The sequence below is a fragment of the Myotis nattereri genome (genome assembly GCF_964212035.1).
Source record: "Myotis nattereri genome assembly, chromosome: 3".
Taxonomy (NCBI): Eukaryota; Metazoa; Chordata; class Mammalia; order Chiroptera; family Vespertilionidae; genus Myotis; species Myotis nattereri.
In genome coordinates, this window is record NC_138077.1 from 33,040,470 (window position 1) to 33,059,115 (window position 18,646).

General features: G+C 44.2%; 1 protein-coding gene across 1 annotated transcript; it reads right to left on the reverse strand.

Annotated features, from left to right (window-relative positions):
• Positions 1-105: 105 nt before the first annotated feature.
• On the reverse strand, positions 106-13,444 carry TNFSF10 (TNF superfamily member 10; the record flags this gene model as incomplete). Its single annotated transcript, XM_081087327.1, has 5 exons — positions 106-545; positions 2,183-2,287; positions 6,058-6,100; positions 9,616-9,750; positions 13,313-13,444. The coding sequence occupies 5 exons, from the start codon at positions 13,442-13,444 to the stop codon at positions 106-108; spliced, it is 855 nt and encodes a 284-aa protein (XP_080943453.1).
• Between the last annotated feature and the right edge of the window lie 5,202 nt (positions 13,445-18,646).

The following is an 18,646-nucleotide window of genomic DNA, read 5'->3' on the forward strand; positions in this document are numbered from 1 at the left end:
TGCACAAATTCGTGCACTGGGCCTCTAGTATATACATGTGTATATATGTATATATATGTAAAAATAAACATTTTTGATGAATATTAAAACAAAAGTGCAGATCATCTAGCCAATTAAAAAGGCCCCAAAATAACTGGCTTGCTGGTCCATGTCAACCAATTGCGCATTCGTTACAGATACAAAAATTCTGTCATTTTCTTGAAGCTCATATATTCCACCTTGATAGATGGAATAGAGTCCATATTGTGAATCTTTAGACCAACAACTATTCCTAGCACTTTTCATCAGCAGTATAGGTTCAGGATAGTCTGTGACTTTGTAAATATATTGTACCATTTGTTTGTTTTTCTTTCTGATGCCTACTGTTGAATCATTCTCAGGTTCCAGAAATCGAAAGTACGTTTGGGAATAGATATAATAAAACCCTGTTTGATGGATAATTAACTCTCCATTCCTCAGGTGCAAATTACTCAAGAATGAATGTCCTCTTCTTGATGACTCCCAGGAGGTTATTTTATGGCCCAAAATGTTTTCATCCTTGGCATCTGGAGGAAGGTTAGAGAGAAAGAAAGTTTACAAAAGGGAGTTTGTAGCAAAGCAAGGTGTTTCCAACAGCTGTCGCTAGCCTATTTTTGGTTGGTACCTGCAAAGAATTTCAATCAAATATAAAATTTCTCGCTCCTCTCATCTTACAAGGATTCGAAAGTCTAGTCAGTGCGAAATCTGAAGGCTTCTGTATTATTGAGGCCTGTTAGGAGTGCCTTATTTTTCTGTACGTTGTCTGCCACCCATGCCACATCTGCCACACTTAGCTCTGAGATGATTCACTCAGACAGCAATCTTTACTCTAGGGCAGAACTTCTGTCCCGAACCCCTACCTCTCTCCTGTGCTGGTGAGCTCAAACGAACGGTATATAGGGAAACTAAGAGAAACGTATCTACGTCCTTCAGCCTAGGGCTCTGAACTTCTTGCTATTCCTTTGGATCGCTTTGGATTCCCTCCTTGGTCTTTCTCAGCAGTCAAAGGCACCATCCCAACTGAAGGGATCTCTAGTCTACAATTAGAGCACAGGTTTGGCAAAGAGATCCCAGATTTAAAGAGCTCCAGATCCTCTAAGTCCTAGAGACTGAATGAAAAAAGGTCCTGCAAAATATGATATTCCTTTAAATTTTGGGATCACCTTCATGACTGATATAAAATTCAGTTTTTCAAGAGTTTAAAATAACTGTCACGTTGGTTGATGAGCAGTAAACAGTAATATGGGAATAATGATCTCACTCATATGCAAAACATGTTAATTATTTATAAAACATAAGTCCAGGAATATGATAGGAAGGCAACTACCTAGAAAAAAAACCATAACAATCAACAAACCCCTCAAAACACCCCAATAATGCTTTCACCCATTTACTGCCTGAAATTTCTTTACCTTGGGACAAAACCTTTCACAATAATGCAAGCGACTTCTTGAGTACTTACAATACATCAGGCATTTTGCATGTGTTGCTCTTTTATGAGGTAAAGATGGTCTCTACTTTGTATAAAGTTTATCTCTATTTTGTATAAGCAACTGAAGCTTAGTTTGGTTAAGTAATTTGCTCAAACATATGTCTGGGTAAGGAGGGCTGGGATTCCAACGTGGGTATTTAGACTATAATACCCTTGTACTTAACTACAGCACTCTGTGGACATCTGCTCTGACAGTTAAAATTAGGTTTAACATATTTGGTTAAACTATGTGAAACCAACACTTTGTAAGTAAAAAATAGTCAAATATTGGCAACTTCCTGCAGTTCAACCAAATATAATGTCACAAGAATACTCAGTGACTCATAGTGAAAGCAAATGATGAATTTAGAACTTGGAAGAAAAAAAATTTAATCAAAGTGAGAAAGAGAAATGACTTTAAAGAAGAAAAAAGCAAAAATGGGGGCATGGGAAACTCAACGATAACATTCTCCCACGTTATCATTTCCCTGCGGCCAGTTATGCCAGGGCAGTAATTGAGCTATTTGTCTTATCATCTTGTTTCTGAAGAGAGTCAGTCTGAGATCTGATTCCTGCTGAGCATTTTGTAGGTAGCTATATACACATTTTAGGTACAAGTTAAAAGAATAAATTATTTGGAACATAGTTTTCCATTGTCTTTCTTTAAAACCATATATTTGTTGTTTCTCTTACTTGGAACTGGGAATGCGGTCGTGCTTCGAGTTTTCCCTGTTACGTGAGCGGCTACTCTCTGAAGTCCTTTTCCAATTACTAGACGAGGACCATCTTGTTGCTTTTCTAAAAGGGAAACGACAACGTATCATCAGCACTTGTCCAACTACCTCGCACATTGCTGCTCACAGCTGTTGTCAATCAGGCCCTGTGCGCACACTGGGCTTCCAATGTTGATCCTATGGCTTTTCATAAAAACAGCCTACATTTTAGTGTGAGGATCAGTGTACTTCAAGTTATGTTTAATTTGAAAAGTACTTTATATGGAAAGAATAAGCAGTAACTTGGGTGAGAATTTATCAGCGTCTCAGAAGTCATTACGGTGAATATGGCAAAGGGAAGATTATGGCCCTTTCCAAAAGTTCCCAAACAAGCAAAAAACTGGACCTGCAGTAATTGTGCTGAGTCATTTAAAGTGCACAAATAACCAGGTATTGGCAAATTTCCATTTTGAGTTATATATAGAATGATAGCAATTTCATAACCTCTATTTTTTCCTATTTGCTAGCTACTAGTGATTCTTAAAGGAGTAGCAGTGGTAACCATTGTCCATAGATGCTATAAGCTGGTATCTAACAGTCATTCCCCTCCCCTCCCCTGACCTCCCTAAAGGAACATGGATTGACATACTGATCAGGATAATCAGTACATGAGCATTTAAATCACTGATTCACTACATCTTAACAAACAAATAACTTATTGACCACCATCCAAGTACTTAAAAACAGATTGAACAAACAACTCCTTTAAAAAATCAGTTCAAACTTCCCAAGTGTGTGCACATTGGTTTTTAAAACACAAGGCACTACACTATATCCTACAGAGGCAACAAAGATTAATCACTGATTACACTGACTGATCCTTAAGGGACTTAAACAGTCTTTGGGGGAAGATGTGAATTAGAAAGTACAAATTTATGTTAGAAAAAGAATTAAAGGGTGATGGCTATTCAGAGAGAAAGATTCCTACTTATTGGGAAGCTGAGGTCAGGGGAGGGTTTGTGCTAAGGCCCCTTCCATTCACTTAAACAAACCAGAGTGCCCACCACGTCTGTGACAGGCACTCTTCCAGGGACAAGAAAAAAGAATTATAAACAAACAGGCCCAAGAAAGTGCAAGGATCATGATCTGACAGGGTGAAGATGGGCTGGCTTGGGGTCCAATAGAATGGGAAGAGGCTCAACGCAGGGTGCACACAGCATTCCTGGGACAAAGGCACGAGAGGAATTCCATTTCAGGTTTGAATGATGAGCCAGAGTATAGAGGATCTGAGTGCCAGGCTAAGAGATTTGGATTTTATAGGGTGTGGGAAGACTCTGAAAGGTTTTGGTCAGGGAAGTGAAGAGATATGTTTTGTGTTTTAGGCTAATCTATCTCTCAGAGTAAGGTTGGATGGATAGAAGATGGGAGGGCTGGAGACTGGCAAGTTAATCAGACTATTATACCAGGACTGAGAACAGTAAACCTTAATCTAGGCCAATAGAAGAGGAAAGTTAGAGGAGGTGATAAAATTCCATAGGGGAAAATGAATGGGACATGAGAATCTCTTCTCATTTCTTCTAATTTTGTATTAATTGTTACTTATTCAGGATGGGTGGGCATCTATATGGCACTGAAGACCAATCATGGCATGGAGATGCATAGTCATTTATATATTATTCTCAGGATGCTCAGCTTTCAAGGTTGATGTGTCCACTTACTTATAACCTCCCTTGTTAAATAATTCATAATGCTTTGCCTGCCCTAGACCTTACCACTTTATTTTTAAATATTCAATGACAAAATCCAATTATAAGTACCTTGCATTTGAAGTCATTGCAAGGATATGGGAAAGCCAAGCTTTGAAAGCAAATCCTAAAGAGAGGAAATTTCCAACTGGCTATAGCAAACACCTCCCAGGAAGGAAACTTGCAAATATGAATATTTGGGTGTCACGGCTATGGCTTGGTATACTGAGAAGTACATGATTTCTATACTTTATTGGGATGAGTAAAAAAGAATATTTTTCTTCCAATACTGAATATAGTGCACGCATCTACTGCAGACTATGGATCTGGTGTGCCTCATCAGAACAGTTGGGGTGCTCAACACTCTCACTACCACTTTTGCCTTTGGGGAAATGATCAGATGCTCAGACCCTGGGACAAGGTCTTGTCCTCTCTGCCAGGTTGATGTGCTCCAGTATATGTACTCAGGCCTTCGTGGCCATTAGGATGTGAAAATGGGGCTATAGTGAACCAGGTGCAAAAAAGTAGTCGATTTACTCCAGTAATTTTATTTATGTATTTATTCAATCAAAAAACATGTATGGAGAATCTTCTATGTAGAAAGAGAGGGCGTTGGTACAACATTGTACATGCACTAACTACCACTGAATTGTGCTTTTTATTTTATTTATTTATTTTTAATATATTTTCATTGATTTCAAAGAGGAAGGGAGAGGAAGAGAGAGATGGAAACATCAACAATGAGAGAGAATCATAGATCTGCTACCTCCTGCATGCCCCACACTGGGGCTCAAGCCTGAAACCCAGGCATGTGCCCTGACCGACCAAGAATCGAACCATGGCCCCCTGATTCATAGGTTGATGCTCCACCCCTGAGCAACACCAGCTGAGCTGAACTGTGCTCTGTAAATGGTTGCTTGCTATGTGGATTTCACCTCAATCAAATAACACACACACACACACACAGAACTTATATGCATATATGCAAAGCCCATGGACACAGACAACAGTGAGGTGAAGGCCCAGTTTTGGGTGTGAGCTGGGTGGAGGTGGACAAAGGGGAGAAATGGAGGACATTTGTAATACTTTCAACAATAATAGTATATTTTTTAAAAGAATGTTCTATATAGAAAGAGATGGTGTTGGCACAACATTGTAAATGCACTCACTACCATTGAATTGTGCTCTTTAAATGATTAATTGTTTGTTATGTGAATTTTGTTTCAATCAAAATACACACACACACACACACACACACACACACACACACACACACTGAAGATGGTACAGACAAGGGCAGGGACCTACTAGGTTTGAGGCACAGGGTTAGGTGCTAGGTATAGTGAGGTGGGAGAAACAGACACATGTTCTGTCTTTGTGAATCTCTGATCTAGTAAGGAATCAGGCACAGAGATAAAAATATATATAAATGAACGAGGTAAGTGTGATAGAGATAACAGGGGAACTTACTTAGAAAGGTGACCAGGGAAGGTCTGACAATTAGGTAATAAGGATGGAGAATGAGATGGAGCCAGTTATATGAACAGCCAGAGACAAAAGAAGCCAGCCTGGGCAACAGCACTGAAGGGAGTGTGGGTCAAGAGAAGGCTGCTGATCATGAACAGGAAGAGAGATGGCTGTAGCATGGGGACCATAGGATGAGAACTGTGGGTGGGTAGGAGGACTGTTGGGAAAGGGATGAGGGAGCGAGGGGTTTCTGTTTAAGGAAAAGCATGGAGCCTGTGGTGGTCAGAAGCAGAGGGAATGGGTAACATGGGGCTCTTATTTATCTTACTTTCAGCCAGTTCTAGAAAGGATTTAGATGGCTTATTTGCAATACATGAGAAGGTTAAAAAATAAGTAATTAAATAAATTGAGGGGAAAGGAAAATCCAATAAGATTCAGCTGAAAAAAGTTCTGGCCATAGGTAGGCCACAGGGTTGGTTCTGAGCTTTCTAGCTCTCAATGCAAAATGGGAAATAGAATCAATAGCTTGAGCAGCTGATCAGAGGTAGGATGTGTGAATGGAGCAGAAAGAAAGAGGATGGAGAGGCCTTCACCCTGCCATGAAGTGGAGAGTAGAAAGTTAAAATAACAACAAAAAATATACCTGAAACTGTAGAAATGGTTTCCTCATAGGTTCCCAAACTTATCTGTAATGGTATTGAATAAAGATTGTTAATTTCCCTAAAATTTTGAAACTGACTCTAGATTGTCTATGGCTCTTTTTACTGATGTCTAACAGGAAATTTCTATGTAAGATGACAATGTAGGAAGCAGGGCAAATATTGAAGCAGCCATCCCCACGTGGTGATCAAAAAATGGTCCTCTGTGTGGGAAACCTGTTTCTGGATAAAGTCTTTGAAAGTCCACACCTGGAGCAGCACAGGAGAAAGGAGCCACCTGCCAAGTTAGGTCAGCCAAGTCCTCCCCAGACCTCTTCATCGCTGGCGGATGTGGCGGACATGTCACCTCATTTTCTCTATGGTGTGTGAGTGTGCGTGCGTGTGTCTGTGAGTGTGTGTGTGTGTGCACATGCGCGTGTGTGTAAAGGGCTCTGTGTAATGGAATAATGGAGTCCAGGGGCTTTGAGTGATTGGACAGCCCCAAGCCTCTCTCTCTGGGTGCCCACAGACAACCACAGCTCATCAGGGTGTGACCTGGCCACACCATGTCCTGCTCTCATTTCTGAGAATGTGGCTGAGGCATTCTTAACATAAAGATATTTTACCAAGTTCCCATATCTTTTTTTTTATTATTATTAGTTAAGGTATTACAAATGTGTCCTCATCCCCCCCTTTAACCCCCAACCTCCCCCCCACACACACACAAACTCATGCTCCCATCCCCCCGTTGTCCATGTCCATTGGTTTGGCTTATATACATGTATACAAGTCCTTCTGTTGATCTCTTCCCCTTACCCCCGCCCTCCCCTACTTTCCTTCTGGGGATTGATAGCCTGATCGCTGTTTCTCAGTCTTTGGGTCTGTCCTTTTTCATCAGTCTATGTTGTTCTCTATAATCCACAAATGAGTGAGATCATGTGGTATTTATCTTTCTCTGACTGGCTTATTTCACTTAGCATAATGCTCTCCAGTTCCATCCATGCTGTTGCAAAAGGCAAGAGTTCCTTTTTTTTTACCGCAGCATAGTATTCCATTGTGTAGATGTACCACAGTTTTCTAATCCACTCATCTGCTGATGGGCACTTAGGCTGTTTCCAAATCTTAGCTATGGTGAATTGTGCTGCTATGAACATAGGGGTGCATATATCCTTTCTAATTGGTGTTTCTGGTTTCTTGGGATATATTCCTAGGAGTGAAGTTCCCATATCTTTACTAAAAATCTAGCATCCCCCTCTTTGTACTAACCAGTGGAAAAAAACTGTGAGAAAGAGCAAACACTGAGCTTTTCTATGAATTAAACAGGTCTTGTCTTGGCTCATCCACAGCTTCTAAATTCCCCTCCATTCGATTCTGTCACCAGGGGGTTTTGCCCATCACTGCCCTCCTTTCCCGTCACTGTTGTTAATTTGGCAACTACCAGAAACTCCCTTCCCCTGTACTCCCATCCCAAATCAGAAGCTCTCTGCTTCTGCATCTGCCTCAAGCCCTGATTCCAGGTGATCAGGGGACTGCCTGAAGTCCAATGGGCACTGGTACAGGCAGGGAAAGCGAGAGGTGGCCTCAGCAATTCTCTCTCTCTCTCTCTCTCTCTCTCTCTCTCTCTCTCTCTCTCTCCCTCTCTCTCCCTGTCATTCTGGGACAGAAGGGAAGGAAGAAGGAGGATCAGCAGGAAGGAGAGAGGGTAATTCCTACAGTGTGGGAGGCAAAGTACAATAATAACTACAGTATGGCCTGGATTCAAATATGTCAATTGCTAGCTCTGGAAAATTTTTCTCAAGTCACTTAACTGATGTAAACTTTAACTTCTTCATCTGTTTTTAAAAAGAGGAAGAAGATAATGATTTCTTCCTCATAGAGCTATTGTGAGAATTAAAGGAAATGATATATGTAATGGATATAAGATGTTCACTGGAAATAGTCTGTTTAATTAACGGTCCCTGGAAAAAATGGGACATCCTTTCCCCCTGCACTTTTACCACCCCTCTGTGACCCTCCCAGCTTCCTCTAGTCCAGCTGGGGGCAGGGCATGAGCATGGGAGAGCAAGAACAGCAGGAAACCCGTCCCCACTTCTCTTACCTCCCCACTTCCAGCCCCAGCATCCAGCCCCTCTCCTCAGTCCCCAAACCTGTGAGTTTACCACCCCCTTAACCCCCGGTCTGTGGAGTCCCATTCCCAGATTCCTCAGGACCCTTCCCCAACCCTGGGCCTTTCCTGGTCCTTGTCACTTGGAGTGCTGAAGTCACAGCTGCTCATGCGTGCAGTGGGTGCCCTGCCCAGGCCACTCCTCCAGGGCGGCCACCAGTACAGGTGTTTGCTGAATTCCCAGGTGGACACCTAATAATCTCATTTCTCATAGAAATAGCATCATAAGCCCTAGCCGGTTTGGCTCAGTGGATAGAGTGTCAGCCCTCAGACTGAAGTGTCCTGGGTCCAATACCTGGGTTGCAGACTCAATCCCCAGCCCTGGTTGGGGGATGTGCAGGAGGCAAGCAATTGATGTGTCTCTCTCACATCAAAGTTTCTCTCTGTCTCCCCCTCCCTTCCACTCCCTAAAAATCAGTGGAAAAACATCCTCGGGTGAGGATTAACAAAAAAAAAACAAAACAAAACAAAACAAAACAAACACCCCCAAAACAAAAAAATAGCATTGTGGGTAATGCCTGAGCTCTATGGAGAGGACTGTTGAGGTTTATAAATCAGATCCCTAACTGCCAACAAAACACTGTTTCTATGAGAAGCCAGGCTGAGCACCACACTGGTTCTCAGTAAAACACTTCCTCCTTCTATGCTGGGAATGTCCCCAGGATTTTTTAAATAACCCTGGTGTTTACTTCCTTACAAGGTATTTTCATATCTGTGTCCTCCTCTGACTTTTCTGAGGTTGAAAGTAAATATTACTAAATGCTTTCTTGCCAAGAAGGAAAAGCCCAAGAGAAGAAGCCTAATTTTACATGTCACATGGCTCACAGTAAAATTACATAACAATTATGAAATAACCTGTTAGTTAACATAATGGTTCTGCTAAAGATCCTGTTTTAGCAACTTCCATAGACAGAAAATACTATAATTTGTCATTTGCTAACTGCAAATTGAGATATCAACTTCAACTTCTCAAAGTATCTCTCTTCCCTTTCCCTTTCCTCTTTGAGATCAACATGTGGGAAGAATATAAAACACCATAATTGGCCTCTTTCATATTCTGGGTAAAAAAAACACACCCCCCCCCTCATTGTTGTCTGACCTTGAACACATTGCTCTGCCTGTGCCTCCGTTTCCACAATGTGAGATACAAAGGTTAGACTGAGTGGGGAGACTGTCTAGAGTAGAGGCATGAACTTTAGACCGGGAGTTGACTAAGGCCCACTGTTTGGTGCTGTTCTGCCTTTCTGCAGTTCTATGAATTTAGGGAAAATCACTTAAGCACTCTGGGCCTCAGTTTCCCCTTTTGCAAAGTGAACAGTCTGGATGTGATGATCTTAAATATTCCCTCTCCTCCGACCTTCTATGCAAAGCTGGTGAAGTCACCCAAGAGCCCACCTACCTTTCTAACAAACTGTCGCAGCTGCCACTTTACTTGCCAGCAGGGATCATTCAAATTCTCATCATTGAAGTCCCAAGAGTTGTCATCTTCCTTTAAGAAGCAAGCAATGCTCGTTTTGAAGTACTTGTCCTGCATCTAGGACGAGATGGAATATAACACAATATTATGCACAAGTGCTTTTTGTTTTTGTTCATTTAGAAGTTAAAACTACAGAAACTGATGAGAGATTCAGAGAATTGGCACCTTGGATAAGCTCATGGCTTGGAATTAAAGTAGGCCTGCTGTCCTTGGTCCTTTGAATAAAAGTAAGCTGTTGGATATGGTGGAAACATCACAGGTGTGGGCTAGGCATCCTGAGTCACAATGCCCTTGACTGGCCCTGCCATCAATTAGTTGTGTGTCCCTCAACAAATGTCTGCTTCTCTTCTGTGTCTGTTCCTCTGAGATTTGAGCTGGTTCACTACGGTGATCTTGAGGTACTGTTCAGTTCTGACACAGTGTGGATCCCGTTCTAAAGGTGGCAACCCACCTAGACACAAAGTGGGCAGTAGAGTGTGTTTAAATGTAAGGATGCTAAATAAAACGGTAGCCAAATCATTCGGGGGCCAGCTCATGTTCTGTTTCTTGATCCGAGCTTTGGCTATCTGAGCACACTCTACTTATTGTGAATTCTACTCTCCTTGGATGATCAAGTGTGATCCCATTGCCACTAAAAATCTGAATGCTGCCTCATTAAATATCCACACTAGCTAGGGATTTATTAACCTGCAGAGACTTGAAGATTTATTACCTCTTCCTGACTGAGAATAAACATTTAGAGTGCCAGATCATTGTTATCAAGTCCTTGCTTGATGTTATACACAGACGCCCTTACATGCTCGCACGCACACAAGCATGCACATGTTCATGAATCCCTAACCATGCAGAGTACTTGAGGCTGATACTGATGTTACAAAAACAGGAAACTCACCCAAGATTGCATGGTTTTTTTGGTGGTTTTTTTTTGGTTTTGGTTCTTGTTTTCTTATTGCCTGGTTTTATTTTTAACTATTGAGGTTAAAAGGTTATTTTCCAGTATAATGGCCTTTTTGTTTTTTCCTTCTACTTGAACTTAGGCACACTCCAGAGCATGAAGGAAGGATCACATTTAAGGATAACCTGCTTATTCCAAATGAAAATGACTGAACTGTCTATGAGAGGTTCCAGTCAGAGTCATGCAGTCCTGTACTCAGCCAAAGTACCCTGTGAACATTTGGCCAAGGTCCTTCAAGTGCAAAAACATAAACCTGAGTTAATTCATTCCTCCACACACTCTGGCATAGGGCATTCATTTGCTTTTAAATGTTTATTTTCTTTCTTCCTTTATTTAATCACAAGAGTAAAATATTCTCCTGGGCAATGTTGTGGAGGTGACCCCTGGGGCCCCCTGAGCTGACAATGGAATTAGACTCGTCTTTGCGCCTGCCCACCCTGTACTTTTCTATTGTAGACTTCCATTTGCCTCTGCAATTTGTGTGGAAGCTGAAAAGCCTTTCCAAAGAAGAAACTCAATCGCATGTGGTTTAGAAATACGAGAACTTGGCCAGGCACTGCTCTGATGAAACTAAAAACAAAACAAACAAACAACAACAACAAAAACAGGCTCACAAATGTCTATTAATTCATTGGATAAAAGATGTATGTGACACAGAAGGGAGAGAGCAATTTTAACTCTTGCTTCCCAGCAGTTGGAAGCTGCAGAGCATGGGAAGCTGGGTCAAGGGCAGAAAGGCTGAGCTGAGAGCTGCTTGGGAGCAGGTGTTATCTCTAAAAGGAGGTGGAGCCCCACCCGGTTTGGCTCAGTGGATAGAGCGTTGGCCTGTGGACTACTGAAAGGTCCCAGGTACAATTCCAGTCAAGGGCATGTACCCTGCTTAAGGGCACAATCCCAGTAGGAGGTGTGTAGGAGGCAGCTGATCGATGTTTCTCTCTCATCGATGTTTCTAACTCTCTATCCCTCTCCCTTCCTCTCTGTAAAAAATCAAAAGAAGTTATGGGAAAAAAAATAAAATAAATAAAAGGAAGTAGAGTTTGAGAGGGCTGGATACGGAGCAGGGGCCAGAAGCAGAGGTCAGCTGCTGACAGTGCCTCTGAACATCCTCTGGAAATTTTTCAGAAAAACTTTCTGTTTGGGAGGAAGAACCTGGAAAAGTGAGGAAGATCCTAGGTATCTATTGCAGGGAGCTTGACAAGCTAATGTGGTGCTATTGTTACCTCAAATTCAATGAGGCCTAGGGACATTGAGAACACACAGGCACCCTCGAAAATACAGAGAAGTAAGGAACACTTTTCTAAAAGCAAAAAAAAAACAAGCTACAACAACAAAAAAGCGCCCCACCCTAACCGTCTAACTAACCCCACCTCCTAGTTAAAGCTTTTCATGATCTCTTTTTTGTTTACAGGGTTGAGATCAGACTGTGTAGGGGCAGTTTTGAGTAGGGTTGTTTTCTCGTAAGACTCTGTAAAAATGTCATATTCTTTAAGTCTGTGTGAAAGTGGATATATGGATAGCCTAGATATTTTTATAACATTCACTGTAGAAAATTTATAAAATGTAAAAAAATAAAAAGGAAAAAAAGCACCCTACCACAATCTTACCATCTAGAGATCACAATAGCCAACATTTTGGTGTTTCTCCTTTTAGATGTTTTTATGCATAAATATAGAGTTTTGAGAACAGAAACCCAGAAAGGAAACCCCTACCACCTTCCCCATCCCCACGTGTTTCTACAGACCTTGTTCTGCCACCTGGACCCATGGGGAACGGGGGTGCTGTAGTACTTTCAAAAATGAGTAATGACACCTCCTTCCCACCTCATGATTTTCAGAACTACATCTCAGGCTTGGACTTTCTTCTTGCTAATCATATGTGCACTGGGAGCCTGCTCTTCTGTTCCAGAAGCCCTTGGTTCTGTGAAATGGGTTTGCATGCCTGCTGCTGGTGGCATTGTCTAGGCAAGGACTAGCCAGTCTCCTTGGCAGGGCTTGAGTCAGCAGGGTAGACTCCTTTACTGGCTCAGAGATTTTGAGTGGCAGTACTGACCCTCTCTGCTGCCCAGACATTAGTCTCTGACAATCATTTTCTGTAACCCATCCTGGTCTCTAGTCTCATCTATAAAATGTGGGTGTTCAAAGTTCCTTCCAACTCACAGTTTTTGATAATATACAATTAGTCAATATATATATATATATATATATATATATATATATATATATATGAAGGTAATTAGCTGAGTTGGTTTATTTTTTTTATCAATTTTGCATTTATAGTTCCAAATGTTTTATATAGTTGAGAAATACACAAATTAAAATGGCACTGTTTTGTTTTTCTCTCTCTGTCAAATGCACCTGGATTTGTACCTGAACCATCCACAGGCATCGAATGGCAGTTTTATTTTCAATTATTTTAGGATGAGCAGTAAAATGTGAGCTCAGCTTATAACCACTGCATTACAGACTTAGGCAGAATACTAGTCCTTTATAGTCTCACTATTATCAACACACAAATGCAACAGAAATAAAACCAAAACATCTCTCAGGCAGCGAAAAGAAACATTCACTATAAAGTTTTCAAAGAGGAGCAAGTAGAGAGGCAAAGGAGAGGCAGTTAACATGAGGGTGCTGACAGCTGCTGTGAGTCCATATGCGTTATACTGACCTGCTGCAACTCACTGGTGAAGTACAAGTAAGCCATGGCCACGCAGACACACTGCAGGAACACTGTGAAGGTCAGGATCAGCCAGCACCTCAGCCCAGGACTGGACTTCTCTGGGACCATTATTGCAGTCATGGTCTGTCCGCAGCAAACCACAAGGCAGCAGTAACTTATTCAGGGTTGCACTAGAAATTATACACAGGGTGAGGAAGCCAGGATCAGGGTGGAGCTCTTCAGTGAAACGAAACTAAAACAAGCCCGGCCGGCTTGGCTCAGTGGTTGAGCATTTACCATGATCCAGGAGGTCACAGTTTGATTCCAGATCAGGGCACATGCCCAGGTTGTGGGCTCCATCCCCAGTGTGGGGTGTCTAGGAGGCAGACAATTGACGATTCTCTCTCATCATTGATGTATCTCTCTCTTTCTCTCCCTTTCCCTTCCTCTCTGAAATCAAGAAATATATATTTCATAAAATAAAATAAAACAAAACATGCTGGGGCAGCCAGAGGAAACAACAGGGGATATACTTTAAAATATACTTTTAAAGTTGATAGGGAATTTTTTGACTGGAACCTGGATTCTTTGTCTGCCAGAGTCGAAGAATGAATCCATGGACAGAGAATAGTATAGAAAAGGTGGAGATTTATTGAAGAACAAGTACAGACTCCCATGTGGGGAGAGGAAAAGAGTCCCACAGTATGGACTTCCACATGGGGAGGGGGAAAGGGTGCCACTGAGTTCTTTTTCCTTTTGGCTTATAAAGGCTACAGATCCTGGTGCCTTGATATCCCCTCTGATCGGTCACTATTCCCTTAGACTGTTACTATAGTGACTCATGACTCCTAAGGCCCTCCTCCCTCACTGTCCTCCTATTCCCTCTGGGCTTTCTTCCTCCTTCTTTATCCTATACTAGAGGCCCGGTGCACGAAATCCATGCACTGGGGTGGGGGGGTGGTCCCTCAGCCCAGCCTTCACCTTCTCCAGTCTGGGACATCCCTCTCACAATCCGGGATTGGCTCCCAACCGCTCACCTGCCTGATTGCCCATAACTGTTTCTGTCTGCCAGCTTGATCACCCCCTAACCACTCCCCTGCCAGCCTGATTGCCCCCAACTGCCCCCACCCCCATTTAAGCAATCCTATCCTATATAATCTATCTATACTAATAAAAGGGTAATATGCTTATTAGACTGGATCAACTAGCCATCTTCCAGATGTCTGACTTCCTTCCAGACAAAGCCATGGTGGTGGCAGCCGAGGCAGAGGCAGTTAGGGGCGATCAGGCCAGCAAGAGAGGGAAGTTTGGGGCAAGATCAGGCTCAGGCCAGCAGGGGAGGGCAGTTAGGGACAATCAGGCAGGCAGGCAGAGGCAGTTAGGGGAGATCAGGCAGGCAGGCAGGCAGGTGAGCAGTTATGAGCCAGTGGTCCCAGATTGTGAGAGGGATGTCTGACTGCTGGTTTAGGCTGGTCTGCTGCACCAGACCTCGCCACCAGCCTGGCTGCCCAAATCCACACCACAGAGGGGCTTCTGTACTATGTGCTCCCGTCAACTGGCCCCATCAGCCATCTGCTCCAGAAGTTCAACCAGCGGCCAGGCCGTTGCGGGATCCCAGAGCTCAGTAGCCCCCTGCCACAGCCGCTGCCACAGCCACCTGTCCTCAGCCCAGGGTTGGTGCAGTGACTTTTGCAGAAGACCAGCAACAACTCATTCACCATCCACCCTTGGGGCCTGTACTGCGGGTCGGGCATTCGCCTGCTCCCCAACAGGCCCCTGACCCCAGAGTTCCTGGCAGGCACTGCCAATGGCATCGCGGGATCCAGCCTTGGGCCAGTCGAGTACAAGCCAAAGCTGGAGTTGGGGGAGCCTCCCACCCACCAGCCCTGGGACCCCAGTGCCACTCCAGCCTCGTCCCTGGCTTTGTCCAGTGTCAGCCCTGCCAGTGCCACTCCCAGCCAGCACCACTGGGTCTCCTCGGCCACCAGCACCAACGACTCCTTCAAGATATGGCCGGTCTCCAAGCCAGATATGAACATGATTCCCGGGGGGGACCTGCAGGCCCGGGCTCTGCCCAGTCTCCGTGTGAACTCCCACAACTCCTTCGTGTTCATCCCCAAGGGCAAGGCTACTGGGGCCCCTCTGCCCCAAGGCAGGCAGCCTGTGATGCACACTGACCACCAGGGGACAGACGCTCAACGCAGGAGCTTCCCCCTGGTGGTCAGTGCGCTCCCACAGCCAACCTCCTGCAGCCCCTCCCCCCCCTCCACTGGCTGGCCCCCCCATCAGTCCCAATGGGGGTCCAGCCAGCCAACCTCCTGTGGCCCCACCCCCTTGGCCAACCTCCTGTGGTCCCTCCCCCACACCAGCCAATCTCCCACAGTCCCTCCCTTCGCTCCCCCCAAGCCCGGCTGGCTCCTCCGATTGATCCCGATGGGGGGGCCGGCAGCCCAACCTCCCCTGGTCCCTGCCCCTGCCCCTGCCAGCCAGCCAACTTCCCGTAACCTCCCCCCCCTCCCCCCCACTGGCTGACATCCCACAGCACCCCCCCTCAGCTGGCCAACCTCCCATGGCCCCTTCCCCCAGCCAGCCAACCTCCCGTGTCCCTCCTGTCAGTAGGCCTTGATTGCCGACCAGGCTGAGGGACCTCACCCATGCACTGGGCCTCTAGAAGGCTACATAAAGCACAGACATCATCTATATGAGATGTCAGATGCTATTACTACAACCAGTGACACCAATGTTTCTGGAAACTGACCATAGTGATTAACTAGTCAAAACCCACAGAATGGAAATGCTCTGCCTGTTTCCACTTCACAACACTTCATGATTCATGGTTAGATTCTGATTTATGTGGTTGATGCACCTGCTTGGTAAAGCCTAGATCAGCCGTGGGCAAACTACGGCCCGCGGGCCGGATCCGGTCCCTTTGAAATGAATAAAACTATTGAAAAAAAAGACCGTACCCTTTTATGTAATGATGTTTACTTTGAATTTATATTAGTTCACACAAACACTCCATCCATGCTTTTGTTCCGGCCTTCCTGTCCAGTTTAAGAACCCATTGTGGCCCTCGAGTCAAAAAGTTTGCCCACCCCTGGCCTAGATCATAACCCACCCTTAACTTTAATGGAGAATGAGAAGGTGAGTACCTGATATTTTTAGCTTCTCTGGTAAGAAGTGAGCTGTCCATAAAGTGGGGAACTCCTAACCTCTTTATACCCTTTGGTTTCTTTGTCCCCCAAATATGGATCAGACTTCCGGACCTTTCGCGGGCTTTGCAAAAAGCCCTGTGTGTTGGGATGGGGGCCGTGAAACCACACCTAAAGGCCTGGCCTGGCGCCAGCGCTGATAACCCCCTCCGGGGGTTGTGTATGGTTCATGGTTTATGGCCTCTGTGAAATGGGAGTACTTAGGTAAACAGGTCTTGCAAGACCAGATAACTAAGGAAGGGGCAGTGACTTGATTATAGGCTAACAGAAATGTGCATTAGGGATACTGCACATTAGTCAGGCTGCTAACCTCCCCTCCCCTGCAAAAAATGTCTAATTTTCCTCATCAGTTCCATGGCTTTTTTAAAATGAAAATTCCTGGGCTCACTTCAGATTCAGTAGGTCTAGAACAAAGCCTATGAATCTCATTTTTTTAAATTTTTAAACGATTTATCAAGTGGCTCTGAGGCAGAATCTTTTTTAAATAAGAGGAGTTCTTTTTAAACATTCATGACATTTTCTCTGCTCACATATGCACCCAGAGGCCCTTTGCTACTCTGTAACCCTGCAGGGCCATTACTGAAGGGGTATATAGGTCCACAGGCAACACTAGAAGAGCCCAATGGAATATCTGCATGGGGCATGGGTGGGTATATATTAGCAAACACATGAGATAAAAGGAACACACTGGTCCATTGGACACTGGAGAGGCACATGAAATTGTTCACAAGGGACATTCATGGAACACATAAGGACATCTATGTAGGTACTGGATGGGCATAGAGGTCCATGTAGGACATGGAAGGGCCACATAAGAATGTCCCCATCAGACACTGAAAGGTAATATGTATCCACAAAGGGTTCTAAGGGGGCACATGCTTTCTCATGGGACACTGAGGGAGAAGGACTTGGCAGCCAAGGGGCTGAGAAAATGCCCCCATGACACTCCTTAACTAGAACTGAGGGAACCAAGGTGACAAAGTTGTGGTATTGAAGGTAGGCTTTCAGCAGGAAATTGGTTTGTGTGACCTTTGATGAAAATAGCATCAGAGGGGATAGCTAGAGCACTCATCTGGTGGGTGCATTTGCATATTAGACACGGTATTTTCAATAAGATTTGCTTCCTTGTAATGTTTGGGTGGGGTGTGATGGAGATGGGATGGAGGCTGACACAACCCCCATACCAGTTCTTGGGGCTGCTGTGAATCCAGCAGAAGTTGAGGTGAGCTCAGACAGGAGGGGGGCATTCGGGAGCAAGAGGCACTATGAATCCAGAAGTGGCTCCTTCTCACTAATTTTAAAGAAATGTGTTAAACAGCAATATGCATTTTTAGAAATAAAAACAGAAGCAAAATGCCAAACCAGTTTGGCTTAGTGGATGGAGTGTTGGCCTGGGGACTGAAGGGTCCCAGGTTCGATTCCGGTCAAGGGCATGTACCTTGGTTGCGGGCACATCCCCAGTAGGGGGCGTGCAGGAGGCAGCTGATCAATCTCTCTCATCGATGTCTAATTCTCTATCCCTCTCCCTTCTTCTCTGTAAAAAAATCAATAAAATATATTTTTAAAAAAACACCAAACAAACAGAAGCAAAAACAGTGAAAATGAAGCTATCAGGCTTTCTGAGGAAGTAGTTCTGAGCTGGGCCTTCACCACCCAGCAGGTGCAGGCCCAGCCTGGACCCCATTCTGGCACTCCTGTGGGAAGTTGAACTTAGCCATGCCCCTGCTGCACTGTCTGCAGCCCCCTTCTCTCACCATCCAAGAGATGGTTTCTTGTACAGCAGAGGAGCCACAGACTATGAGAGTAGGAAGACATCAAGGGGCCCTGTAAGACTGTGTTAAGCATGGTCATGTTTATCATGCATGATAAACAAGTTTGGTCATGCATCTCAGAAAGAGATCTTCTGAGTTGTGAGCTCTTGGGCAGGCCAGTCAACATCTCTGATCCAGATTTGTCTTCTGTAAAGTTGGGGTTCTAACTATGTGGCATTTGGAGTAGAATTGATGAAGCAAATGAGATGAGAGTGAGTTTTCCTTCCCTTCCTCCAGGCCTTTGCCATTAGACCTTTAGTCCAGAACACTGTTGGGTTCAGAAAGTTTAAACCTGAGAAAATGATATAAGCAAGGAAGAG